General features: G+C 63.1%; 8 protein-coding genes across 8 annotated transcripts; 4 read left to right on the forward strand and 4 right to left on the reverse strand.

The window, feature by feature from the left end:
* Positions 1-195: 195 nt before the first annotated feature.
* CHLRE_03g192950v5 (uncharacterized protein) lies at positions 196-3,667 on the forward strand. Its single transcript, XM_043061206.1, has 5 exons — positions 196-902; positions 1,204-1,850; positions 2,047-2,149; positions 2,368-2,452; positions 2,636-3,667. Exons 1-5 carry the CDS (start codon positions 846-848, stop codon positions 3,085-3,087), a joined length of 1,344 nt encoding a protein of 447 aa, XP_042926335.1. The 5' UTR covers positions 196-845; the 3' UTR covers positions 3,088-3,667.
* Position 3,668: 1 nt separating this feature from the next.
* On the reverse strand, positions 3,669-6,565 carry CHLRE_03g193000v5 (uncharacterized protein). Its single transcript, XM_001693199.2, has 8 exons — positions 6,439-6,565; positions 6,019-6,179; positions 5,665-5,738; positions 5,264-5,371; positions 4,993-5,077; positions 4,810-4,818; positions 4,453-4,566; positions 3,669-4,247 (listed from the first exon to the last, which is right to left on the reverse strand). The coding sequence occupies exons 2-8, from the start codon at positions 6,175-6,177 to the stop codon at positions 4,161-4,163; spliced, it is 636 nt and encodes a 211-aa protein (XP_001693251.2). The 5' UTR covers positions 6,178-6,179; positions 6,439-6,565; the 3' UTR covers positions 3,669-4,160.
* Positions 6,566-6,725: 160 nt separating this feature from the next.
* On the forward strand, positions 6,726-9,887 carry CHLRE_03g193050v5 (uncharacterized protein). The gene is made up of 7 exons (XM_043061207.1): positions 6,726-7,046; positions 7,233-7,628; positions 7,891-8,036; positions 8,278-8,413; positions 8,545-8,846; positions 9,018-9,227; positions 9,384-9,887. Exons 1-7 carry the CDS (start codon positions 6,752-6,754, stop codon positions 9,762-9,764), a joined length of 1,866 nt encoding a protein of 621 aa, XP_042926336.1. The 5' UTR covers positions 6,726-6,751; the 3' UTR covers positions 9,765-9,887.
* A 28-nt stretch (positions 9,888-9,915) lies between these two features.
* CHLRE_03g193100v5 (uncharacterized protein) lies at positions 9,916-13,565 on the reverse strand. Its single transcript, XM_043061208.1, has 6 exons — positions 13,387-13,565; positions 13,210-13,303; positions 13,053-13,136; positions 11,147-12,933; positions 10,861-10,930; positions 9,916-10,726 (listed from the first exon to the last, which is right to left on the reverse strand). The coding sequence occupies exons 1-6, from the start codon at positions 13,450-13,452 to the stop codon at positions 10,386-10,388; spliced, it is 2,442 nt and encodes an 813-aa protein (XP_042926337.1). The 5' UTR covers positions 13,453-13,565; the 3' UTR covers positions 9,916-10,385.
* A 239-nt stretch (positions 13,566-13,804) lies between these two features.
* Positions 13,805-15,615, reverse strand: CHLRE_03g193150v5 (uncharacterized protein). Its single transcript, XM_001693201.2, has 4 exons — positions 15,325-15,615; positions 15,030-15,146; positions 14,796-14,873; positions 13,805-14,500 (listed from the first exon to the last, which is right to left on the reverse strand). The coding sequence occupies exons 1-4, from the start codon at positions 15,442-15,444 to the stop codon at positions 14,306-14,308; spliced, it is 510 nt and encodes a 169-aa protein (XP_001693253.1). The 5' UTR covers positions 15,445-15,615; the 3' UTR covers positions 13,805-14,305.
* Positions 15,616-15,725: 110 nt separating this feature from the next.
* On the forward strand, positions 15,726-18,048 carry CHLRE_03g193200v5 (uncharacterized protein). Its single transcript, XM_043061209.1, has 2 exons — positions 15,726-16,505; positions 16,840-18,048. The coding sequence occupies exons 1-2, from the start codon at positions 15,897-15,899 to the stop codon at positions 17,941-17,943; spliced, it is 1,713 nt and encodes a 570-aa protein (XP_042926338.1). The 5' UTR covers positions 15,726-15,896; the 3' UTR covers positions 17,944-18,048.
* Positions 18,049-18,095: 47 nt separating this feature from the next.
* On the forward strand, positions 18,096-20,204 carry CHLRE_03g193250v5 (uncharacterized protein). Its single transcript, XM_043061210.1, has 4 exons — positions 18,096-18,367; positions 18,530-18,675; positions 18,818-18,944; positions 19,156-20,204. The coding sequence occupies exons 1-4, from the start codon at positions 18,227-18,229 to the stop codon at positions 19,462-19,464; spliced, it is 723 nt and encodes a 240-aa protein (XP_042926339.1). The 5' UTR covers positions 18,096-18,226; the 3' UTR covers positions 19,465-20,204.
* Positions 20,205-21,187: 983 nt separating this feature from the next.
* CHLRE_03g193300v5 (uncharacterized protein) lies at positions 21,188-23,775 on the reverse strand. The gene is made up of 3 exons (XM_001693202.2): positions 23,240-23,775; positions 22,439-22,979; positions 21,188-22,260 (listed from the first exon to the last, which is right to left on the reverse strand). Exons 1-3 carry the CDS (start codon positions 23,276-23,278, stop codon positions 22,016-22,018), a joined length of 825 nt encoding a protein of 274 aa, XP_001693254.2. The 5' UTR covers positions 23,279-23,775; the 3' UTR covers positions 21,188-22,015.
* Between the last annotated feature and the right edge of the window lie 919 nt (positions 23,776-24,694).

The following is a 24,694-nucleotide window of genomic DNA, read 5'->3' on the forward strand; positions in this document are numbered from 1 at the left end:
CACGCGTTTTGGGAGCCCGCTGGGGTCTGCTAGTGGTTAGGCCTATTTCATGGATGCCAATTGCCTGCGGCCTGCCCCGGGAAGTGCCCTGAAGCCTACGCCGAGTGAACGCCGGGACACCGGGGTGCGGGTTTCCGCGTTCCGCGCAAGCTCTGGCGCCGCAGCCGAGGCAGGGAAGCAGCCAGCGTTACTGATCTCATATCCCGCCGGTCGGCCTGGCCAGCCTAGCGCTCGCGCGCAGTAAGCTTGCTGCTACGGACCTGCCCGCGATTGTGGTCGGGCGCCCGGCTCGTCGTACAGCCGCCCCTTGCTTATAAGGAGCCCGGCCCTGGGCTTTTGTTGTCTACCACAACAAGCAATCACACTCTGCCCATTGCAGCTGAATCTGTTTGCCCTCGAGACCGTCTTCAGCCAGTCAGCCAGTCAAGCGCTCCCTCAGCCTGTGCGGTAGTTTTCCTCGCGCGAAGAAGCGTCCGCCCTAGCGAAGAGCACCATGATGAAAATTGCCGCAACCAAGAACGGCCAGCGGGGCCTACCAGGACGTGGCGGGTGAGGAAGCCTGCTGGGCAAGCGGGGTAGCTAGGGGCGCCCGTTCACATAGCGTTGCGCGCATTAGCCTCGCGCGGCCCCGGTTGGTGCTTGTGTGGCCTCTGTGCGTTGGTTTCGGGCGTCGCGGTAGCGACCCCGACGCCTTGGCACAGCGGACATGCAACGGCAAAATGCTACTCGAACTTCGAACATCTTAGCGAGCTCGCATTGTGAGCGCGCCCTGTCGTCTTACGTGCCGTGAATATCCGTGTTCGTTCAGGCTCCCGTGTGCGAACGGTGCACGTACTGGAAGAAACATGATGTGCACGGCGGCAGGCCATGTGCCGCCGCAGCGTGTCCGTGGTGTCCTCGGGGTCAGTACTCGGCATGCATGTATCCATCACTCAATGCATATGTGCATACCACGCATACGGGCATCTGGGGCAGCTACGCGCAATGGAGGGATTCCATCCGTTGTGAACCGGAACAATGACATCTCGGCCGGTAGCACGCCTTGTTGCCCTCGCGGCATCTGGGCATGTCGCACCCGGCTTCGTCCCCGTGCGAAACGCAACGATTTAGTGCGTGTATCCGTGTCAACGAAATCCCGTGCGCGTGCCGTGCATACCTTGTGGAAGTTCCTCATCCCGCCCTTTCCCTCCTTCCCCCGGACAGGTTGCTGCGCCGCGCCCCGCCACCGCCATCGCATCGCCGCCCAAGCCAGCGCCTGCTGCCCCGCAACGGAACTGCATCAGCGACCCGGGCAATGCACCTGCCCCTCCGGCCGCCTGCGCCCAGGCGGCGACTGTTGTCCAGCCGCACCAGGTGTTGCGTGTGCTCATCTGTAACGAGCAGCTCAACCGCACCCTGTCTCCCTGGGCGAGCGGCGAGGCCACGGTCAGCGGTGCCAAGCGTGTAAACACCGCCGGCGGCTTCAACGGAGCTCCCGAGCGCACCGTGGACCGCGCGATGGTGACCCTCACTGGCTCCGCTGCCTGTAAAGCCGCCGCTGCCGGTGTGGGCCAGTCCTGCGTGCTGGCGGACGGGCGGCCAGCAGTTCAAGTGCTGGCGGCTGTGAAGACCGTGACAGCAACTCTGACCCCCACGGAGGCGCACCTGTTGAAGACCTACCCGGCGGCCGCCAGCCTTGCGCTTCTGCCTAGCGTCAAGCTGCTGGGGCAGGAGCTGGAGGCGTATACCAAGACCATGAAGCGCGCCACGGACGTGCACGGCGCTCACCTGGCGCAACGCTGCTTCCTGCGGCTGTACGGCTGGGAGCTCGTGTGCACCGGCCCCGACACATACGCGCTGCGCTCCTACTGGTGCGTGCGTGTGCGCGCGCGTGTGTCATTGTACCGTATGCATGCGCAGGCACATATAGGGGAAGGGACGCACGGTACTGGCTCTGCCCCTCTAGATAATCACATTTTGCGCAATTGCTTGCATGTTCGGTGAACGTGCTGCTTGTGCCTTGAGTCCCTGTCCCAATGCGTTCCCTACTTTGGCCCTCGCCCACAGGCAGTGGCAGCAGCACGGCTCCCTGAGGGAGTACCTCATCCGCTGCTTGGAGCACCCCGACATCCGGATGGGGCGCACCATGCTCATCGCCGCGCTGCAGGAGGTAGGCGGGCGGGGGGCCGAGTAGCAGCAGGGGAGGGAGGGGGAGGGAGGGAACGGAGGAGAGGAACAGGCACAGGGGATGCCCGCCGGGCGCTTGATATGTGTGTCTCTGCTCACCGGCTCCTTTGCCCCAGCTGACCGCCCTCCTCCACCGCCCTCCTCCACCGCCCTCCTCCACGGCCCTACCTCCTCCATACGCACACACACGCACGTGCACAGGTGCTTCAGCTGATGCACAAGCTGAGCCGGGCCGGCATCGTGCTCGGCGACCTGAAACTGGACAATATGCTCGTTGACGCGCACGGTGAGACAGGGATAACCGCAGAGACTAGCAAACCGGCCAACGCCCGCCGGTCCCGCACTGTTTTACGGTACTCTTTGTCCATGTATGCGGATGCCAGCATCCCCAAGCACATTCCCTTCTTTGCACTATCCACTTACTCCCCCTGCCCACCTATCGCTTACTTCCTGACCCGCGCACCTCCAGGCCACGTGACTCTGTCGGACGTGGACGGTGCCGGGCTGCTGGAGGAGGGGCTGCTGCGCACCGCCCAGCTGGTGGCGGCGCAGGCGGCCGCGCAGGCGGCGGCCATGTGCTTGGACCCGGTGGCGGCGGAGGCGGCGGTGTGGCGGGCGGCGGACCTGATGTTTACTCAGGAGCAGCCGACCATGATCACGGACGCCTTTGCGCCGTTCGAGATGAGGGCGCTCCACTTGATGTGCGGTGCGTCGCACCAGCACCTGGTGGGCGCAAGCCTGGGGGCGCTGCTGGCGGCGATCCAGCCGCTGCTGCTGGCGGCGGGCCGCACGGCCTGCTTCTATTTCGTGACGGAGCTCAACGGCCTGGCGATGGGGCTACAAACCCTGGCGCACACCAACCGGCCCGACCTGCAGAGTGTGTGGTCGCAGCTGGAGGCCATCGGGGCGCGGTGGGTGTGATGCTTGGCGACAAGCTGGGCAGGCGGCTAGGATAGCTATATAGGGAGCTGTTAGGAGGCTGGGGCAAGTGAGTCTGCCGGTTCGATCGTGGAAAGAAGCTTGTGGGGATGCATGGGCGTAAGCATGTGACCGCGTGTGCTGTGTGAGAACCTGCTGAGGTACAGAACCAAGGCTGCATCAGGATAGTCGGCGAAAGACACATCTAGATGCCCCAGGGCGCCGTCCGCCGGGTTATAGACTTGTGTGTCGTAGAACTTTAGTGTTCCGCCCACAAAGGCTGTGTGGCAATAGCAGGGCGCTTTGGTTTAGTAGAGCGTAAGTGGTTGTAATTCAGCAACATGCGTTGATAGTAGCGCAGACACCGGACTGGTGATGGGTGTGAGGGACGGATTTGAGGGACGAATTGTGGTACTGTCTTTGATAACGTATGTGTGCGGGTGCACAGCTTTAGAGTGATGGGGCCTCTGCGGTCGGCGTACGCGGTATTGTTCCCATGACGCCCTCCCGTGTGATGTCCCGCATGTGTGGACGACTGCTGGACGTGTACGAAACTGGTGAGGCTTGATCCGGCATGGTCCTAGTGCGCTGCAAGGTTACATTGGTACACCTGACAAGACGGACCTGGAACGTCTATAAGGGGGGGGGGGTGGCTCGAGATTAGGTGTACACGTACCAGCAAATGTCGGTAGCGTTCTGAGGTGCATACTTATGACGAGCATCGAGTGAGGTGACGGAGCTTGGCAGCCAAGATATGCGTTACGCCTTGGGGCCCACACTGCCCGGAACTGCCGCGGTGTGCCAGCCGACGACTACCATTGTCGTCTGAGCTCAGACATCCAGTTACTGCCACGGGTCGCACTCCCTCGCCTCTCATCTGGCTGCCGCCCACCCGCCGCGTGCCTTTATACTCCGCCAAGCCAACCTGTTCATTCCACTCAAGTCCCCCGGTCCATACACATATGTATAGCGTATAGTCTTCTTCATATGTGTCATCGAACACAACACACATCTTTGCGCTTTGTTTTCCTTCGTGCACTTTAACACCGGTACCACAACCCACGATGCCGGCGGCACTATGCCGCGGTCACCTCCATGCCCGGCGGCGCCACCAGTGCGTAGTCCCGCTCTATGAGCGCCTGAAGGTCCGCCAGACTCGACACCTGCGGCCCGACAACGGCAGTGTCAAAAAAGATCGTCTCCCCAGGTCCGTACACGTGCGGCAGCGCATAGCCCCGACGCGACATTACAGGCAGCGCTCGCCATGATGCAACTGTCTCTCCGACCACAAGCATGGCGTGAGAAACCGAATCACAGCGTTTGCAACTATGCCATCCGGGGCTTTCCGAGCCCGGGGCAGTGGCTCACCACGTGTGTGGGCCGCTGCTCGCCGCTGAAGCTGTCCGGTGTGTGCGCGGGAGGGCCGCCCGCTCCGCCGTTGTCCAGATACACCGTCAGGGAGCCCGCACGGTTGCCGCTCACCTGCAGACGGTTGGGGCGGGAGCGGGGGCGGGGCACAATGGCGCCATGCGGGCCTCCCCAGGACGAACACGTATGACGGGCGTGGGCAACCCCAGTGCAAGCCCAGCGCTTGATGTGGAGCAGAGGTTCGGCCCAAAAATACACATGCCTCAGTAACGCGACTCCTAGCTAGCTTGCCACCTAGGTGCGCCCGGATGCTGCCGTACTGATGGCCGCTCCGCAACTCGCCGCAGCTTGACTCACAATGTCGTCCTGAGCGGATGGGTATGGCGCCGCCAATAAACATGGAACATGCGAGGTTTTGAGGGCAGACAGGAAACCGGTTACAGACGTCGTTGTCTTGGCCGTACATCAGGCAGCAGCGGCGGCCGCACGACCCTGTACGCCGAACATGTGCCGGCTTGCTCTCGCCACGCAGGCACGTACCTTGATCGAGTCGCCCACCATCATCACCTCGCCTGGCAGCACGCCCCACGACTGCGCGATGTGCTGCAGGGCCGCCGGGCTGGGCCTGAGGCATGATGGCGCGAGGGCCAAGGATTGAAGCGCCGGCGAAAGGGGTCAGCGCGGCGCGGCTACGGCATGCGGCATCTGCTGCGACTGCACTTCAATGACTGCCCCCGTGCAGCCATGCATGATCACAGCAGCTATGGTGGCTGCTCTGCCGCGACCCGCACTGTCACAGCCCGGCTCTTACTTGTACGGGAACTCGCACTCCCGGGTGATGGCGGGCTGGAAGGGCTGCAACCCCAGGAACTCGTGGAAGTAGTGCACACTGTGCCGCACGTTGCGTGTGATGAGGCCCCTGCGCGCGGCGGCAGTTGGACACACACACACACACACATATGTCTTTGGTGGGTATCGGTAAGTAACTCCGTCGCGTCATTGGGCGGGCTTTCGTTTCGTTTTTTAACACATATGTCTTTGCGCAATGTTTTCCTTTTGCTCTTTAACACACATATGTGGGGAAACATGACGGGCGCGCAAGACAGTGTTATTGACGCTGACATCGTGTGACAGTGCTCAGACGCTACGGCTCCCTGCCCAGCACATCGGCAGCAAACGCAAGTGGGTCGCTTGGCCAAATGTGTGACGCACCTGGGCAACCCGCTGCGGTCCAGGAAGGCGCACAGTTCATGCGCCCCCGGCATTACTGACATGTCCTTGAGGGCCTAACGTGGTGTACAGCAATGGCCAACGGAGAAAGCACGTCATATGAACGTGGCTGACATGAAGAATGCTGCTGATATGAAGATTAGAGTGCTTTGTTTTCTGAAGCAGAGGCTCCAGCGCCCGTGAGGGGAAGCGACACCAAGCAACAGCAGGCAGTGTCACCAGACTTTGTTGCCACCAGCGCCCTCTGCTGAGCTCATGCCCCGCTCCGCCTCTCTTCATGCCAGTCATCAATTAATTTTGCACTTCCCCACTTCAACACACCACACAGTGACACACCTGCTCCTCAATCTCTGCGATGGTTGCGTACGCCTGCGCCCGCCGCTCCTCCGGCCACTGGTTGATTGTGTCAAGGATATCACCCATCTCAGGAGTCAAGCCCACGCGCCGCCGCATCTCCGCAAAGTCAATTACGGGCTTAAGTAACGTTCCATCCATGTCTGCAGGTGGAAGGGAGCAAGATTGCGGTGGTCAAGACTCAAGAGGCGGGCCCTAGTGGAAGCACCCAGTGGCGTTGGTGTAGGCGACAGGCGTGCCGTGGCCCCTGGCGTGCGTGGCGACCTCCACACCGCTCGCTGGAACCCCTGGAACCCCTTCAATTCAATGTATCCAGCCACAGTGCAACTTGTGTGCAGCATCGCCAAGCTCAACGACTGGTGAATCCTTCATGGTGTGCGATTGTGGCTTGTCGACGCTTACCGAAGACTACACCGCGCAAGGTGGGCTTTACATTTGTTGCTGGTTGTGTTGTCATAGTTGCCCGACAAAGTAAGCCGGTCCTTGCACGGCTTGCAGCACAAACTAGCCCAGCTCGCCGCCAAATGCCCACAGAAGTACCTACAGCCATTACAAATAATAATGTATGCAACGCAACGCCATTGGCGAGCACTAAGAGGTGCATGGGTGTTGCATCGATGACATTCATGTGCCCCGGCTTCTGCAGCCCTTGCAACTCTAAATTACGTCTGCATCGTAGCATTCGTTTAAATTACAGTAGTCGCACCCTGAAGACATGGAGCTCGCGCTCAACCGCGACCTACTGCATTCGCAGTTCAGCAGCTGGAGACTGCAACCACTCGCTTCCGTTAAGCGACATGACCTGGAGTTATATGGACACGCTGCTGGCATCGTGTCTAGCTCGGTGGACTTCCTGCACACGCAGGCTTCCGTGACCCGGAACCACGTCCTGCAGAGCGAGGGCCGCCTGTTTGTGTTCACGCAGCAGGACGGGTCGGCGGCGCACCGCGTCTTTGAGCTGCTGCCTGTGCCGAATGCGGATGCGGGCCTGCTACCGATGCAGGTCGCGGGTGCGTAGCAGGGCAAAGGGCAAGAGGCAGGGGGCAACGGCGCGACAGGCGTGGCACATTCGCACAGCGATCTGCCGTTTGGAAGCACAGCTGGCCACAGCAGTGCGGGGCGCCACGCGCACGTCACTCCTCCTGAGTGCCTTGGGCAAACGTTACAGGCGTACTGCAATGCCCCGCGTGCTGCAGAGCTGACGGGCGGCGCGGGTGCGGAGGCTGTGGGCGGCTCGGTGGAGGCGGTGCTGGACTGTAGCCTGGCAGTGGTGGCGCCGCACGCGCAGCAGCCTGCGCAGCAGGAGCCCGGTGCAGGCGCCGCCGGCACCACCACCGGAGCGGCGCCCACCGACCGGCAGCAGCCGTCTCAGTACGAGTCGGCGCGGCCCTTCCAGGTGCTGCTGTCACGTGGCCACGGCGACCTGGTGCTGGTGCGGGTGCCGGCCGGCGGCGGCGGCAACAGCGGCGGCAACAGCGGCGGCAGCGGCTCGGCGGCTCAGATGAGCAATCCAGTGTTCCCGGTGCGGCCGCGCGCCCCGCTGGCCGGGGTCCGGCCTGTGACTCTGGAGGCCGCCGTGGAGCACGCCAATGGTGGGTTGGGAGCGGTGCGGGAGGCCGACTGGAACACATTGGTGACGGCGGTGACGATGGCTGTAGCTTGCCTGGCGAGCATTGGCATGCAGCCGCTTTGCAACGCCTCAGCAATGTTTGGGGCAGTGCTCCTGCGGTCCTTCTTTCTTGGTGGGGAGCTGGCTTGGCTCGACGCACCACCCCTTGTGATGTGCCACGCCCCCCTTTGCCAGGTGCCAAAGCGTATGTGAGTTGACATGTGTGCTCCGTCCCCCCGCCCCAGGCGACATCACGGCTGTGGTCTGGGCCATTCGCAGCCGTGGCGCCTCCACCCCCGGGTGCTGCGAGCTGTTCGCGGTGACGCTGCGGCCGGGCGTGGACGCGGAGGGGCGGCTGCGGCTGGAGACGCTCGGGGTGCAACTGCTCCTGGTGAGGGCCCGGGGCAGGCACGGGAGGTGTGGTGGGCTGGTGGCCATGCGCGGTGGATCATGGGAGCCGCAGAGACAAGGACGGTGTGGCTGTACCAGGGCGAGGGCACAAGCCCGAGTGCGCAGCGGATGCCGGGACCATCGGCGTGTTGTGAGACCCTGCGTGCAAGACGTGCGCTGTGATCAAGTGAAAATGTGTATCGCCGCCTTTGACGTCGCGCGTTTCACTTTGACGGCTGCAGCGTACCAAGCTGGCGCCCTACGTGGTACGGGTATACGCCGCTGCTGCCGGTGCCGCGCCGGTCGCGGTGGTGGGGTTTGACCCCAACACGGCGGGGCTTGAGGAGGAGGACGAGGAGGACGCATCGCAGGCTCCAGGCGAGTGCACATCTGCCTGGCATTGTTGGCGGGACGAACCTTTGAAGCTGCACACCGCACACGTGCTCATCAGCAAGTCTCATCCACGTCCTTCGGCGACTTGTCATTCATGTCCCCGTCTGGTCCTGCAGGGCCCAGCGGCAAGCCCTCGGTGGCGGCCATGGAGGCAGCGGCGGCGGCCGACGACGCCGCCAACGCGCCACCCGCTGCCGGCGACGACGACGACGACATGGACCCGCGCACTCTGGAGCAGGCGGTGGCTCGGCTGGCGCACCTGACCAGCAGTGAGAGGGACAAGGCGGTGCCGCTGGCGCAGTGGGCCGACCTGTACAAGGAGAGCGGGCCGGACGGCGTTGGGGCCATGGGCGGGGAGCCGGTGCTGGACCTGGCGGCGTGGCGGCTGGGCGGCGGCGCGGGCGGCAGCACCGACAAGGTGAGGCGTGGAGGCAGACCGCAGCGGGCCTGCCGGGGGTCAAAGTGTAGCGGGATGTGCGGGTTCGCGGAGCAGCCGTCAGGCATGTGCAGGCACCACCCGCAAGCGCTTGTTCGTCCTTGAGTGAGGTCCTCCCCTGAGTCCTGAGCATGAGACACTGCCGCCCTGCAGACGCAGCGGCCCTACTGGCGCCTGTCCTGTCACGCGCACCGGCTGCTGACAGCGGATGGCCCGCTGCGGGCGCCGGCGGCGGCCACGGCCGCGGCCCGGCCGGCGCTGCTGCTGGGCGTGACCGATGATGTGGACTGCGCCGTGGTGCGGCTGGACGTGGGCGCGCAGGGGGCTGGAGGCGACGCAGGCGCCTCAGACCCAGCGCCGCAGGTAGGCAGGATGGCAGGCTGAGTCGCGGGCGAGCGCGCCACGGCAGTGACTTCACTGGCTGTGAGGCGTGCGATTATGAGGTGCTGGCTATGTGGGTTTGGGTGTGATGGAAATGCATGACTCACGCCTGGGGGCCTGGCTTGCTGCGCCACGCAGGTGACGCACGCGGTCAGCATCCCCGCCCTGGCCTACGTGGCCGCCGGCAAGACCTACAAGCGCCACCTACTGCTGGGCAGCGCAGGCACTGGCTGCAGCAGCGGCAGCGCCAGTAGCAGCGGTGCCGGCGGGGTGCTGTCTGCGGTGCTGGTGGAGAGTCAGCGCTTCATGTACGTGTACGGCTTCACGAGCTCCAGGGAGGAGTACGGGCGGCAGCAGGTGGTGGAGCTGGGGCTGGAGGAGGGCGAGAGCGTGCTGGGGGCGCGGCTGGTGGAGGTGGCGGCGGCGCAGGGCACGGAGGGGGGGCCCGGGGCGGGCGGTGCGCTTGTGGTGGTGGCGACGCAGCGGCGGCTGCTGTCGTACCGTCTGACTTGGCGTTGAGTGGTGCGGCGGTGGTGCGGAGGAAGAGGTCCCGGGCGTTTCATGCATCGGCACATTGCGTTGTGTGGAGTACCGTAGCCGGTTTCGAACTGTGTGTGTTGTGGAATCTCCAATCCTTCCAGGTCTGCCGTTGGGCAACAACGTTGGCCTTGCACAGTTAATGTTACATGTTGCATGCCTACCTCCCCTGTGCCATGCAAGTCTTCCAAACAGCTTATCAATCTTGGCCCAGCCTGGGGCCATCAAGCGGCACCGCTAGAGTGCCCCCCGAGGCAGTGTGTCGCTTCCGCTCCCGCACCGCCGCATCAAATCCGCTCCCCACTCGCGCCGCTGCGGCCTCCGGTGCCGGACGAGTCCTGTTCGTTGTCGTACAGCCCAGAACCCCATAACCACTCCATCTGCACGCCGCCTTGCATGTGCCTCACGTCGTGCAGCTTCCATTTCCAGCCACGACGTTGGCAGCCGCGAACAAAGCGCGTGTGCCGCTGCTATGCCTGGCCTCCTAGCGCCCCGTAACCAGAACAGTGAGCGCAACCAGCCTAAAACGCTGTAGTGCAACCTGACCCAGCCGGCCCCACACACATACAGCATTCCGTGTGCACAGTAAAGCCACATGCACAGCTACCGCCGGCTCCTCCGCCGCGGCGAGTCCGGCGCCGCGCCCTCACGCGGGGCCGCAGCCGCCGGCTGGTCAACCGCCACCACATCGCCGTCATTGGCAGTGGCCGCAGACCCCGCCATAGCGGGCTCAACCACATCCACTAGGGCTGCCGCCTCCCCCTCCGCCGGCTCGTTTAGCCGCTGCTGCACCACGCGGCGCGGGCGGTTCACAGTGGCGCCGCCGCTGCGCACCATGCCCGCCTCCGTCAGCACCACCGGCACGGTGGGTTGCTGGTCCGTGCCCGCCTGCTGCGACTGCTGCTGCCCGTTCCGCCGGGCGTAAGACCGGCGCGGCTTGACGCCTGCGTAGTCATAGGCACACAAAGATACAACATGTTCGGAGACTGTGTCGCGACGCAGAAGCCACCATAAGCATCCGTCACAGGTCACACCCGTGAATGGCCCCTTGTTACACCCAGTACAGCAGAGCACTTGCCTGTGGCCGCTGCAGGGGCGGAGCCGATGCCGCGCACACGGCGGGCGCCGCGCCAGGGGTTGTCGGTACCCTGCACGATTATGTGTGCCACAGCGGAGGACTCGTTCAGCATCAGTGACTACCACAGCAGCTGCAACCATGGCGTATCATAGCTACGACACCGCTCCACATCAACCTGGCAGGCTGACATGCTGACAAGATGTCCACCCCTGCCCAAGCAGAACACACACCCAACCCGCACACACAAACACAGTCCCGACCCTTCAGCCCCCAACCGTCCACTCACCATCTGCTTCACCTTCCACGAATACCACTTCGCGAACTCTGGATGCCGCGCCTCAAACGCCGCCTGCTCACATTCCACCGCCTCCATCAGCGGCAGCGCGCCCTCCTGGTTGCTGTCCGCTAGGTACTGCAGCCGCGCCCAGCAACCGGGCAGGGCTGCCACCAGTGCCGCCAGCAGGCTGGGCGGCAGCCGCCGCAGCGCCGCGTGGTAGTAGCCGTTGGACAGAATCAGCCGCCGCAGCCAGCGGCAGCGCCCGTGCAGCTCGCGCCAGCCCAGCTGCAGCAGCCCGGGCCGCGCCAGCGCCATGCGCAGCTTGGTGCGCGGGCTGAGGCTCCAGATGGACAGCGAGCGGCAGCCGCGCGCCAGTGCGCTGGCGGAGCGGTGCAGCAGCCCCGGCGCCCGGCCCACCAGCACCGCCACCGCGGCGGGCTGGTGCGCGCAGCCCAGTAGCTCCCGCAGCAGCGCCATCTTGGCAGCCAGCGAGGCGGGGCTGCGCTCCAGGAGCGCGGGGTCAGAGCGCAGCAGCACGCTCACGCGGCCGGGGCCGCCCAGCATCAGCGCCAGCTGCGCCGCGTGCGACTGCAACGTGGCAGTGCGGAAGGTGAGCAGCCGCGGCGCGCGCAGCACCGCCTGCTCCAGCACGTGCTGCGACGCGGTGCGGGGTGTTGGCGCCGCGGCTTTCGCTGCACCGGCTGGGCTAGCGGAGGCAGCCCCTGGCCGCTTGGGCGCCGCTGATGCTGCCTTGGCCGTCGCGCTGGTGCCGACGGCGCTGCCAGGGGCTGCGCTGCTGGTGCTAGTGCTGCTGCCCGTGCCATTGCTGCTGGCCGTTCTGGCTATGCTGCACCCGCTATTCCCGCCCGTGCTGCTGCAGCAACAGAGCAGGTGCTCCAGGCCTGTGAGCTTCTCGCTCAACGTTGCCGGCGGCATTGCAAATAGGGCCGGCACATCGCGGATGAGCGACCGCGCGCGCTGCTGCGGCACGCCCAGCGCCGTGGCCAGCACCCCGCTGACCTGCGACACGCGCGACGAGGGTAGCAGCAGCAACAGCGGCGCGGCACAGATGGCCCGCCGCACCTGGTCGTCCGTCCCCGCCACAGCGTGCCGCAACCGCCGCCAGCTGCGGTCTAGCGCCGCCGGCTCCTGTAGCAGCAGCCCAGGCACCGCCTCGCACAGCGGCATCGCCGCAACATCCGTGCCGAGCTTTAAAAGCGTCGCTAGTGCCGCCAGCCGCTGGCCAAGCTGCGCCGAGTCCACGGCTGCCAGGCTTGGTGTCCTGCCCTGCAGGTCCGCCAGGGCTGCAGCGCCCTCCACGCTCAGCGCCACGGGTGCCGCTGCGGCGGCGCTGTCTGCCGCTGCAGATGCTGGCGGTGCAGCCACCGGTGCTGGTTTCGTGTTTGCTGGTTTGGATGCGGCGGCACCTGTCCGCGCGCCCGACGGCAGTGCTGCTGGGGCTGCCCCGCTGCCGCCACCGCCTCTCCCCCTCGTGCGACTGGGCGTTGACCGCGCGGCGCCGCGCCGACGACCGGATAACTCTGCTGTGCTTTGGCTGCTTCCGCTGCTGCTATTGCAGCTGCTGGTGCTGGCAGTGCCACTGCTGCGAGCTGTTGCAGAGTCTGCGCAGTCCGCCTCCTGGGCCGGACTTGCCACGCCTGCCACCGCATGCTGCGGCACAGCGGCCGACTGAGCGCTAGCTAACCCAGCTTCGTGGGCCACAATGAGCGCCTCCACTTCCAACATTGGGTCCTCCACGGTCACACTGGCTTCATGCCCCAGCTCCGGGAGAGAGACTGCGCGGGCGAGGGAGAGGGCCGAGTGAGGGAGCAGTCGGCGTGGCAAGTACTCGTCGGCACACAACCGCACCGTTGCCACCACCCAAATTCCCTCTCGCGATGACTTTGATGCTTACTTGATGGGAGCTCATGGACGATGCGCGCGCGCGCAGCGAGGGTTAGGTGCTCACCGTCAGTCGGCAAGAGTGCCCGGGGCACGCCTGCGCGGAGCAAACCGATACAAACATAGGTAACGGTAATACTTGAAAAGCGACCGGATGCATCAGAACTTACCCTGCTGTGCAAGGGCCGGCGCGGCAAGACCAGGCAGGGCCGAGTGCGCGCTGGACCGATGGTGCGAAGCTTGCACAGCGTGTGAGCACCATCCCTTCAAGCATTTAGGAGCAGATATGATCATTTTGACGGCCAGCGCGCCTCGACAAGCCAAACGAAACTCTCATTCTTGCACACCTGTGCCAATAGCGGAGACCGGGCGCAGCTCCGCGCGGTGCTCAGACAGCCTGGACCTGTCATCATCGTAGGTAGCGCAGCCCCTAACCTACTGATTCAGTGAGAGCTGCAAGGACGCATTTCCACAGTGTCGGGGTTCCTAGATTTTATGCAGCAGGTTCATAGATGGAGCTAAAATGAATACCATGAACAGCTTCTTCAGAGAGGAGAAGCGGTGTGCATGAAAGCCGGAAAGCCTAGATCTCGATCTAATCGCGTCAATGGAGTGTCAGGTTTCCCCGCCCCCGCGGGCCGGCCGCCAGCTCGCCCCGCATGCACCATGCAGGGCTTCTAACAGCAGCCGCAGAGGCAATGACACAATTCAGTGGGGATTTGAGCTGCGTGAGCGCGGGGAATGGGATAGGCTGGCAGACACGCGTGGACACACGCTTCTTGCAGTCAGCACACGCGCCGGGACACACGACCACAGGCCCCGCATTCCGACGCTGCACAGTCACTCGCGCATAGCCCGGTACACCTTTACACAGGGTAAACCCACATGTCCACATGGCAGCACCTTGACTGCCACACAATATGCATGGGCGCCTGGGCACCAACGCCAACGGCCAGAGGCACGCCTTCACTCAAGGCGCCAGGCGCTCTGATACTCACCAGATTGACCCAGAGTCTCAGAGGTATCACACAGTCCGCGTGCTCAAGCGTGTTGAATCGTCAACTACCCTCTTCGCTCTGGCATGATCACCTGGGATAATTGCTTTGGGTGCCCAAGCCTGACATGCCTGGAATGCGGTGGCATGCACGAGACCTCCTTGACGTCGCATGGACCAAGCCAGCCTTCCATACCAATGACTTCAATTACTAACGTCTACGCCCTGACTTCTGGTTCCCATGCATCCCGCCCATGGTACAGTCGCCGAGCCTAGTCCAGTGCGGGCTGCCCCTCGTCCGAGCCGCTGTCTGAATCCGAGCCCTCCTTGCTGCCCGCTGCACCCTCCGCCGCTGGCCCTGCTGCTGGACCCTTCTTAGCCTTCTTTTTTTCCTTCTGCTTTTGCCGCTTGGCGCGCTTCTTTGCTGTCTTCTCCTCAGCGGCCTTCTCCCACTCTCCCATCTTGCGCTGCAGCAGGGTAGGGGGCATGCATGGGGCAACGTATGTGAGTTTGCCTTCAGTATCGCCAGGGCTACAGCCCAGGAATAAAAGAGCTGGAATGGCATGATTTCCGTCGTAAAAATTCCGCGCGCCACGGTAATCACAGAAAGAGACCACATGTCCCAATCTTACAGAAGCTGCGATGCCTTTCCCCCACCTTGCCTACCGTACTGGAACCAGCAACATGTCTTCCCAGCCCATCCACGGCAGCCAGACCACACGCGTTTCCCAACAGCTGCTGTGCCGTACATACGACACTCACCTTGTACTCGTCCTCCTGCTTCTTCTTCTCCCAGTCCGACTCCATTCGTCGCACACGGTCCTGCTCTGCTCTCCGGACCTGCGTCAAACATTAGCAAAGAAGACCCACGTTAGGACCCCGCTTTGCACATCTAGCTATTTGATTACATCTCAATACATGCAGTGTCGATACTTGAAGCCAAGTGCGGCAGCCACCAAGTCCTTCCCAACACCGGTACAGCCGATCGGTACTCACTATCCGGTATTGGTGGAAGTCGCCACTGCCCGCGCCTGCGCTGCTACTGGATGTGTTGTAGACTTTGGTGGGGACCGTCTCCTGAATGTATTTCAGCTTCTCCTCCAGCTCTTGAGCCTGCAAAGCGGTGGCGTACGCAAATGCAGGTGTGCGCCGACTGTGAAGATGCGGGTGTGCGCAGACGGCGCACACGCAAGCCGCACACCGCGTTACTCAGGCAGCGGCACGCCCCACCGCTGCCGCATCTTGAAGCAGCCCCGTCTCCCCTAAACCCAAGCTCGCCAAGTTCTCTCACCCCTTTGAGCCTCTCCTCGTACTCCTCTTGCGTCAAGGGCCGTGGTCCGAGGCCCAGGGTAATCGCTAGAGCATTCTCGGAGCCTGGCCCCTGCTTGGAGACGGGCACGATTTCGCCCATCTCCAACGCGCAGCGAGATGAAAGCGACCTTGTCGCCTAGTCCTACTCTCTGCCCAGCTTAAGCGGCCAGTGCACCTGAAACGTCCCGAGCGGGCGACAGTCGGTGAATGCAGTTCTTGTCTGATTACTACTGTGTTGCCTCAAGTCAAACTATTGGAGTAGATACACAATTTTTTGTATAGCAACGAAAGCGGCTGGCACAAACACCAGAGCAGGATGGCGCCCTCATGCAGCAGACCCGTTGAGCAAACTACGCCCTGCCGTGCATAGCAAATTAGTACCCACCTGTGCCAGTTTTACCTTGTACTGGGGCCTTGTCCCGACTTCCTGACTACTGTTACGCTCCGCTGTTACTGGCTTGTTGACCGGTGCTAGGTTCATTGTACTTGACAGGAAATTAAGAAGGGACCTGCGGCGACCCTGACTTTTGGCGGGGTCGCCGGTTGCCCAGGATGCAAGTCCGCGAAACGCGGGGTGGGGCAGCTAGCCAGGCCACGAGCAGCCACCGAGTATGGCCCCCGCTACAAGACGAGCCGATTCGGCTGTCGATCTTCAAGCGGGCTCTTCGGGCGCGCAAGAAGGCGCTCGAGGTCGCTCAGCAGGAGGCACACGCAGCCGCGGCCGTCTCCTCCGCAGCCGCAGCGGCCGCGGCTGCTGAGGCTGCAGCTGCCAGCGCCCAGGCGGTAGTTGACGCTCAAGCAGCAGCCGTGGCTGTGGTAGCAGCCACTGCACGGGCCACGGCTGAGGGCCTTGCGGAGGGCCACATCCAGCAGAAGTCAAACGAGGAGGCCGCTCGCGCCAAGGCACAAGCGATAGCCAAGGCCCGCGCGGTGGCCAGAGAGGCACGCACGAAGGAGCGCAAGGAGCAGCGGCGACAGGCGCGGCAACAGCAGCGTCAGGCGGATAAGCAGCGGCTGGCGGCAGACCGGGATAGCAAGGTGGCGCGCAAGGCGGAGGTGGAGTCTCATGAGGCCGAGACGCTGCGGAAAATCGAGGAGGTCAAGGCGCGGCTGGAGGAGATGGAGGGCGAGAAGCACCGCCTGGTGGTGCAGCTGCGGCAGGTGCGTGTGGGACTGACGGATGCTGGGGGGCGGGGTCGCGTGATGGCTTTGCGTGAGAGGGTGGGGTCACTGGGATGGTCAAGCTGAGAGAGAGGGAAGGCCGGGGAGCACGGCGTCAATGTGGATGATGGGCAGGAGATCGCTCAGTCCGCAGTCGTAGCGCTGAGCAGTCAGATAGTGGTAGGGGCAGTCAACTCGCAGCATGGGTATCGGCAGCCGCTGCATGAACGCGTACTGGTCGCTACGGCCCTTGTGTGCGTGTGCGCAGCTTTCGCCTCGTTGCACCCACACCCCTCGTATGAAACGTCCCCTCCCTGCACATATGCACCCTCAGGTTCTCCAAGCGGAGGGCCTATCGCGGCGGCCCAGCATCATCACCACGGACATGAGCGGCATGCCCACGCCGCTGCCCACGCCGGGCCAGATGATGCACCCCATGGGCCAGCACACCTTCAGCCCCGGCCCGGCGGGCCCAGGCGGCGGGCCGCAGCCACTGCAGCACACGGGCGGGCCAGCCGCGCGCACGGCGAACTTCGTGTCAGGCAGCCACGGCATCGGCGGCGGCTTCGCGACGCACCCGCTGTACGCGAGTAGCTACGGCGCACCGCCGCCGCCGCCGCCGTCACACGGCGACATCGACATGCCCGCGCCGGGCAGCGGTTCGGGCTTCGGCGGTGCGCACGTGCACGCGTCGCCCTTCGGCAACGCGGGCGTCATGGGCACCGGGGGCTACGGCGCTGCACCGGGCTCAGGGCCTACATCCTCGGCTGGAGTCGGAGGGCCGGGCAGCACGGGCAGCCACCGCTGGGCGCGAGCCAGCCAGGAGGATGAGGATGAGGGCGAGATCCGCGAGGACGGGGAGTACGGCATGGCAGGGCCGGGACCAGGGTCCATGGCTGGCCCAGGAGGCGCGCCAGGAGCCGGCAGTGTTGGTGGCGGCGGTGGCTTCGGACATGGGGCATTCGGTGCCGGTGGCGGCGCGTTTGGTGAGCCAGGGCGGCGTGGGCCGTTCTCTGGGGACGGGCGGCCATCGCCGGTGGGGCCAGGGCAACACATGGGCATGGGTATGCACGGGATGGGCGGCGGGAGAGGCATGGGATTGGGTGCTGGCATGGTCGGTCGTGGCGGTGGCGGCTCTATATGGCCAGTTACGTCGCCGAGCCCCACGTTTGGTGGTCAGCATCACGGGGGGCCGCCGTCGCTCGGGCGGAGTAGCGGCGGCTACGGCGGTGTGGGTGGCGGCCTAGGCGGTGGCCCCGCAAGCCAAGGCCCTGGGAGGCTTTCGTCTGGTGCTTGGCGGGAAGATGAAATTGGCGGCAGCAGTGAAGGCGGTGGCGGTGGTGGCGGCATGGGCGGCGGTGGCGGCGGCATGGGCGGGTACGGGCGAGGGCGAGGCAGCTTCGGGCAGGGCCCTGGCGGGCCTCGGCGCAATTGGTAGAACGCTCGCTTGCGGGCTCGAAAACAACTTCATTCTTAGTATACACGCTGTACGTTTATCAAGGATCTTATGAAGGCGGACCAGACTGTGTAAAATTCAATATTGGATGCTGCGTTTTCCTCTTCGGCTTCAGCTTCGAACCTTGACCTTCAATTTAGCGCCTGTAATAAGTAAGCAAGCATTCTCCAGCTCAGCGCTTGTAAAACAGAACGCCGCACGCCTGCAAACGTGTGCGATGAAGCGACGGCAGAACGAGGATGCGTCGACTCGCATCAGTAAAGACATGAGCAAGGTTCTGCGGCATAAGCCGCCGCCTGGGGCCATGGATGCCGCTGGGTGGGTCAACCTGCCCGTGCTACTCCGGCATCTCAAGAACCAGCCCACGGAGCAGCAAGTGCGGGAAATCGTCGCAGCGTGTCCCAAGGTAGGCGCCGCTCACTGTATGTCGTTATTGGCCAATTGTGCTCCAAGCTCAGGCGGACACCGCGCTGCACGGGCTGCTGCTCTACCCCGTGCACAAATAGCTTCCGCCACCCGTGGCCTCACGAAACCCTTGCCGGGCACCCCGCTTCCTCACACTACGCAGAAGCGGTTCGTCCTGGACGACACCACCAACCCGCCGCGCATCCGGGCCGCCCAGGGCCACTCCGTGGAGCTGGAGGAGGCAGTGCTGGAGCCGGTGACGGAAGCCAGCCAGGTGCCGGTGCCGGTGCACGTGACGGGAGTGGACGGGTGAGTGTGGGCCCGGAGTACAAGTCGTGGATGGGGCAGCAGTACGGGGTTGCGGTGTCAGTGGGCATGCAACCATGCTGCCAGCATAGCACTGATGGTGCGGTCAGCACTGACTGCTCTCGTCCGCCCTCTGCCCGCGCAGCTGGAGCGCCATCCAGTCTTCCGGCGAGCTGCGGCGGATGAAGCGGACGCACGTGCACTTCGCCACGGCGCCGCACCATCTGCGGAATAACAAGTGGGCCGAGGTGTACCTGCGCCTGGACCTGCAGGTGCGCATGCAGATGACTGCACGGGGCATGGCATGTTGGCCTGATCGCCAGGAGGGAAAGGTCCTAAGTCTCCTAACATAGTTGTGCTCGGCGAACCTCCATGCTTTGGCTGGCGGTTCCTTGCTCACGTCCTAGTGCGTCCCGCCCAAGCGCATGTTCGCTGCCCTGTCTCGCCTGCCTACCCGCCTGCCTCTCCCGCTGTGACCCGCAGGCTGCGCTGGATGCGGGCCTGCAGTTTGGCCTGTCGAGCAACGGCGTGCTGCTGTGCGAGGGGCCGGTGCCGGTGGCGCTAGTGAAGCGTGTGGAGCTGGACGAGCTGCCGGAGGAGTGGCGGCAGGGGCGAGGGCAGCAGGGGCAGGGGCAGCAGGAGCAAGGGGCGGAGAAGAAGCAGCGGCAAGGCAAGGGAAAGGCGCAGCAAGGGCAGCCGCCGGAGCAGAAGGACGAGGGCAAGGAGCGGAGGGAGCAGGAGGCGGCGGTGGGAGGTGATAAGGACACCGAAGGTGTGAAGCAGGATGTGTAGCCGTGTAGGCGAGTACTGAGAAGGTGCCTAACAAGAAAAGGTGGCTCTCCCTTGCAAGGGAAAAGTGGGCTGTGCCGCCACGCCACGTCCTCCGTCTGAGGCCGAAGGTTCCGATACTAGCCTCATCTCCCGGACATAGCCGGGGTCGGTTGGTACAGGCACCGCCCGCCATATGTGCCCAGTCGCGCCCAGCTATCAAGCACTAGTGCAGCAGGCAGCAGGCCAACCAGACAGCAAGGAAAACACCCCTGCCGCTGCAGCTGACTGCCCGCTACGCCATCCTCGTCAGCACAGGTCGCTAACCAGACAACACCGGCAGGTCTCAACCTGCGCGCCGGCGCCGCTTTGAAGGCGGCGCCGCGCTGTCCTCCTCCACGTGGCCTTGCCCGCCCCCTCTGCTCCGAACATGCGCGCCGCCACTGCCGCTGGGCCCAGGCAGGCAGGCAGGCAGGCAGGCAGGCACGGACAGGGGCAATCCTGGGGGGCTTCGCCCCCCCTGGATCGCTTCGCTCAGGGGGCTCAGCCTAAAAATGCACAACTGATTTTGGCAGCGACGATGAATGGGTTCGGATGTTGACAAGGGGAGTGTTTTTGGTGCGGTGCTCTGGCCATTGCGCGTGCCTCGGAATCTCGGATGCCCCGGTCAGCCGGACAATGACAGACTGTGTCAGTCCGCCAGTGAGGCTGGGGAGCTGTGTGCTGAGTGCCGTGAGTGCAAACGCCTTGTTACTTCCTGTCTTGCGCAGCCAATTGCATCCCTGTAACCTTGCGATTCAACATTAGCCCTGCCGTGCCACAGCCTCTAATCTTTTGTCATTCCCTGTCCTAAACGTTTGTGCTGCCCAGGCGCGCCGCGGTGCTTGCAGACTAGTCAGGGGGGGGGGGTAGGAAACAAAGTGCCAGACCCCATGCCCCGAAATCCCCCGGGACCCCCCTTGAGGGGACGACCGACCCCCTGACGAACAAAACCTTGTTGTTCAGGGGTTAAAACCCCTCCATTTAATACCAAAGTGGTGTCAATCGACTCCTCTTGACGAGCACTATCACTCCGTGTCATCAGCGGTCCTGTTCTGAGACTTCGGTCACCGGCGGGATCCTATCCATGGAAATCCCCTCGACCCAGACCACCCCGCGCTCAACTCTCTGCCGCGTGACGAATGGACAACGTGCATCGGCAGCCTTGTTAGACGTGAACTCGTGCGCACCAGCGCTTCAGAGCCCAGCTGTGTCAGTGCGCATGTGTTGAATGTGGAGACATGTCCCGACATGTCCACGCCCGGACGCGCAACTTAGCCCTCCCACGCTTTGTTTGTGCTTATTACGTCATAACGTGCCAATATGAGCCTCGTACTGCAGCGTTTGGCCCCTAGTTCTGCTTGTGGGGCGCTTCCCGAAATCCGCCAGGATGGGCTCCCGAAACCCGACGGACCCCCAGGGACGAGGACCGACCCCCCAACTTTGGCGGCCCAGAACTTCCTCACCAGACACCCCCTTAAGAAACTAAAAGTACGTGCATAATGCTCTCCTAAAGCTCTGTAATTTTGAGCATGGGGTAAGAATCTGAGCTTTCTACCCCCCCCCTGGACTAGTAGTAAGCTTGGCTTCGCTGGCTCGTGTCCTGGGCACAACATCACTGTCAGGATGATACGCCCTGTGCATTGCCGTTCCAGGATAGACCGTAACACGCTGATTCCATTAGGACGCCCTGGGATCAGGTGTGTCTGAGGATCAAACATTACATTGTGAGAACTTTCCGTCAATCGCTTGCGCAACGTTCTGACGCAGGCGATGGACTCAATCCACTCTGCTTCTCCAACTGCTTTCTGCCAGCCGCATCGTCACGTGCGACCTCGCTTCAGTCCCACATGCGCCATCCAAGTTTGTAGAAAGAATAATTGGGATAATGATACAGCGCGGCGTGCCATGATGGCTCGCCCCTTTATGGTACAGCCAGGCATCCGTACCCGATACCGGTACGGGATGCAGCGCCTTCTTACCTCGCGTTCGCATGCCTACTCTAAGGCTCTCGACCATGATGAACCAACCAATGGACCACCTCTCAACAGAGAGGCGCCGCAACACGCACCAAAGAACAAATGTACACGCGTTCCACCCATGCTCTGCACCAACTTGTGTAGCCCCAACATTCCCGTAATCTTCGCATGGGGAGACATTGCATGTGGAGGCATTGAAAGGATGATTTGTGCTTATGCACCAGCTTGCCGCGACAATCAAGCTACGCCCACAACCGGCCATGGCAAATACCTGCCCTGCGCCGCAAGTGTGCGGCTCAGAGCAAGCAGGCGGCAGCCTGACTGCTAGAGAGGACGTAATCACAAACATAACGCTCCGTTCCAGCCATCGTTGAGAGCCGAACGATATGTCACCTAGCCTACCTTCCCACGCTGTCCAAACCAAAGAACTCGAGTGCAACCGAACCGATCAACGATCAAATATTACGTCCGTACGCCAAATGCTATCATTACACCGCACTGCGCCATGCGTGCATGCGTTCGCTCTGCATGGCCCGTCCGTGCCCACCAGGCATCGCTTACCACCGCCCACCAAACGCCATCGCTCCGCGCATGGGCTGGAACCCCTCATCGTCGTCATCCGCGTAATCGTCCTCATCATCAATGTCGTCCGCCTGGTTGCGCCCTGGCTCCTCCAGCGGGTTCAGCTTGGACTCCACAAGGCTCTCCTCCGCAAACAGGCGCTTCATGTTCATGAATGACAGTTGCGACAGGTTGCGCACCACCAGGTCTGCACCCGTGAAGTCGAACACGGGGTTCGTGCCTGTGTTGAGGCAAGAGAGCGAGGGACCAGGTGCATCGGGTCACGCGTTGTGGTGCGGCAAGATTGAAGGCAAATGTAAGCGCATAGTGCAAGACATGATCAAGCACAAGCGTCCGCACGCCACAGGCGCGGAAGCCCCACCCCAGCCCTGCAGTGCTTTCACTCGGGCTTGACGCACCTGTCACGACCACGCACTTCATGCCCAGCTCGTGCGCCGCCTCAACGCTGGTATTGGACTCCCCCACGACGACGCAGCGGATGGGTGGGCGCTGGATCTTGCTTGCTGCGTAGGCGTAGTAGAACTCCACCTCCGCTGAGCCGCTGTCCTCCGCCGTCACCACCGCGTCGAAGTATTGTGCAAGGTTGTGCCGCTGCAGGCCATCCTTCACTTTGGACTCGCTGAGCGGCGTTGCCAGAGCAACGGGGATGCTGTACCGCTTCAGCGTCTCCAGAAACGGCCGCGTCTCCAGCATGGCTGCGAGCTGACGTCCGCCCATGAGGGTCTCATACAGCTCAGCTTTCCGCTGCGCAACTTGCCGGGCAACGCTAGGGTTGTGCGTCCAGCCGAAGATGCGGGACACCACAACCTCGTCGCGCACGCCCTTTATCCGGCGAAGGCTCTGACCGAGCGGCTTGCGAAAGCGGAACTCGTCAGCAACCTGAAGCCACGCTTGCCGGTGTGTCTCCTCCGAAGTCTCCACCACGACGCCCTCAAACTCCTGTTGCGCAGCGTGCAGTTCCGGCGCAACGTTTGCATCTTTGATGGCAGGACCGACAGGCCACAACCCTCGCGGCACCGAGACGGGAAGCCCGAGAACGCGCCAGACCAGCAAGTAGCGCCAAACACGTCCCCTCTTATAGATGCACCGGCTGGCTGAGCCCAGGAGGCCTGCCTCACTCGTCAAAGACCCGTTGCAGTCTGGCGGTCATCAGCCGCGGGAAAGCCACGAGAGATCCACGTATCCGCGCTTGCGCTTACCATGATGACACCGAACCATCCGGTTGATAACCGCTCCATCCGCTGGAGCGGGTTGGCCAACGAAGGGTCATCGGCAGGTGACTCCTGGGCCGGCAGTGGGAGCAGCTCCTCGGCTTCGACCACCTTTTCCACCACACCAACGTAGCTAGGAGCGTACTGAGGAGGTGTGGACAGCGGGCGCGAGGAAGAAGGTGGCAAAGGCGCGGCACCATTCAGCGCGGGTCGCCGCGACCCCTGGCTGCGTATAGCCCTAAGGGGGCAGGCTACGGGCGCTTCTCGCCCACTCCTAACCAATGAACGCCCTGTGTGGCGAAAGCCGCGAAGCATTTGTGTGCCACGTCAACGAATGTATGTTAGAACTGGAAGGGGCGTGGCCTTGATATAGGAGGTTGTGTTTGATAATAGTTTTTTGGAAGCTATGTGACCACTGAAGTGTCACAGGGAAGTCGTGTCCCCGGGCCTGGGCCAGTCTTTTAAAGGCACATTCTGAGGACCGCGTCAAACCACGGTCGCTTTCTAGCGCCCAGTGCGTGTCTATCACTATTGTATAACGACCATATGGGCGCGCAGCCCTTCCTGGCCCGAAAGTTTAAAACGTGCCACCAGCCACGCCACCAGCCACCACGAGACCACGCCCGCACGACGGGTTGCGGGCACGTCCCTCAAGTAACTCGTCCGTGCACTAATGCATCAAATCAGCAAACGACACGGTTATGTACACCTAAACAATCACCGCACCACAACCTATGTTTCCAATGCACAGTCGCAAATCTGAAGCAGCAGAATAACGAGCAGAGTACGACGGTGCCGACGGCCACGACGTCTGCCCCCATGTGGGAGCGAGGTACGGGCCCAGGCCACCAGCACTGGGGCGCACTACGCATGGCCACGGTGTGTACGTTCCAGGTGCCATCCACGCGTGCCCTTCCTTGCCACAAATTCTCAAGCCACCCCTTGCATTTCTAGCATAGTTACCCCTCCCCGTCACAGGGTTTACATCCTTCAGGGGTAGGCCGCCGCCGCTAGCGAGAAGGGCTCTAACCATGTGCTTGCCCACGGCATTCCAGGGCCAAAAATGCCTGGTCTTTAGCGTTTAGGGGAGCTCCGCCCCAAAGGTTGGCACCCCGTCTGGGCCCCGGTCTGGGCCGCGTCTGAGGCAGGGCACCGACGATGCTTCAAGGATACGAATGCGCACGATGCCAGGGGAGTTTGGACTGAGGCAGGGTGCGACATGGCGCACGCGGTTGAGATAGTCAATAAGGGCTGAGGCAGGGTAGTATGATGTGCGTGTATGGAATCGGCCCTTGGTGAGGCGCTGGCTCTTGCCGAACCACGACCGCGACGGGTTACAATCCCCGGGCGTGCTGCGCGAGGCTGCTTGTCAGGTTTACGCTTTTGCTGTATCGCGCCGTGCGGCTGCTTGTGGGCTCATAACATGTGTTTCTTGGGGCATCG

Source organism: Chlamydomonas reinhardtii, chromosome 3 (genome assembly GCF_000002595.2).
Source record: "Chlamydomonas reinhardtii strain CC-503 cw92 mt+ chromosome 3, whole genome shotgun sequence".
NCBI lineage: Eukaryota > Viridiplantae > Chlorophyta > Chlorophyceae > Chlamydomonadales > Chlamydomonadaceae > Chlamydomonas > Chlamydomonas reinhardtii.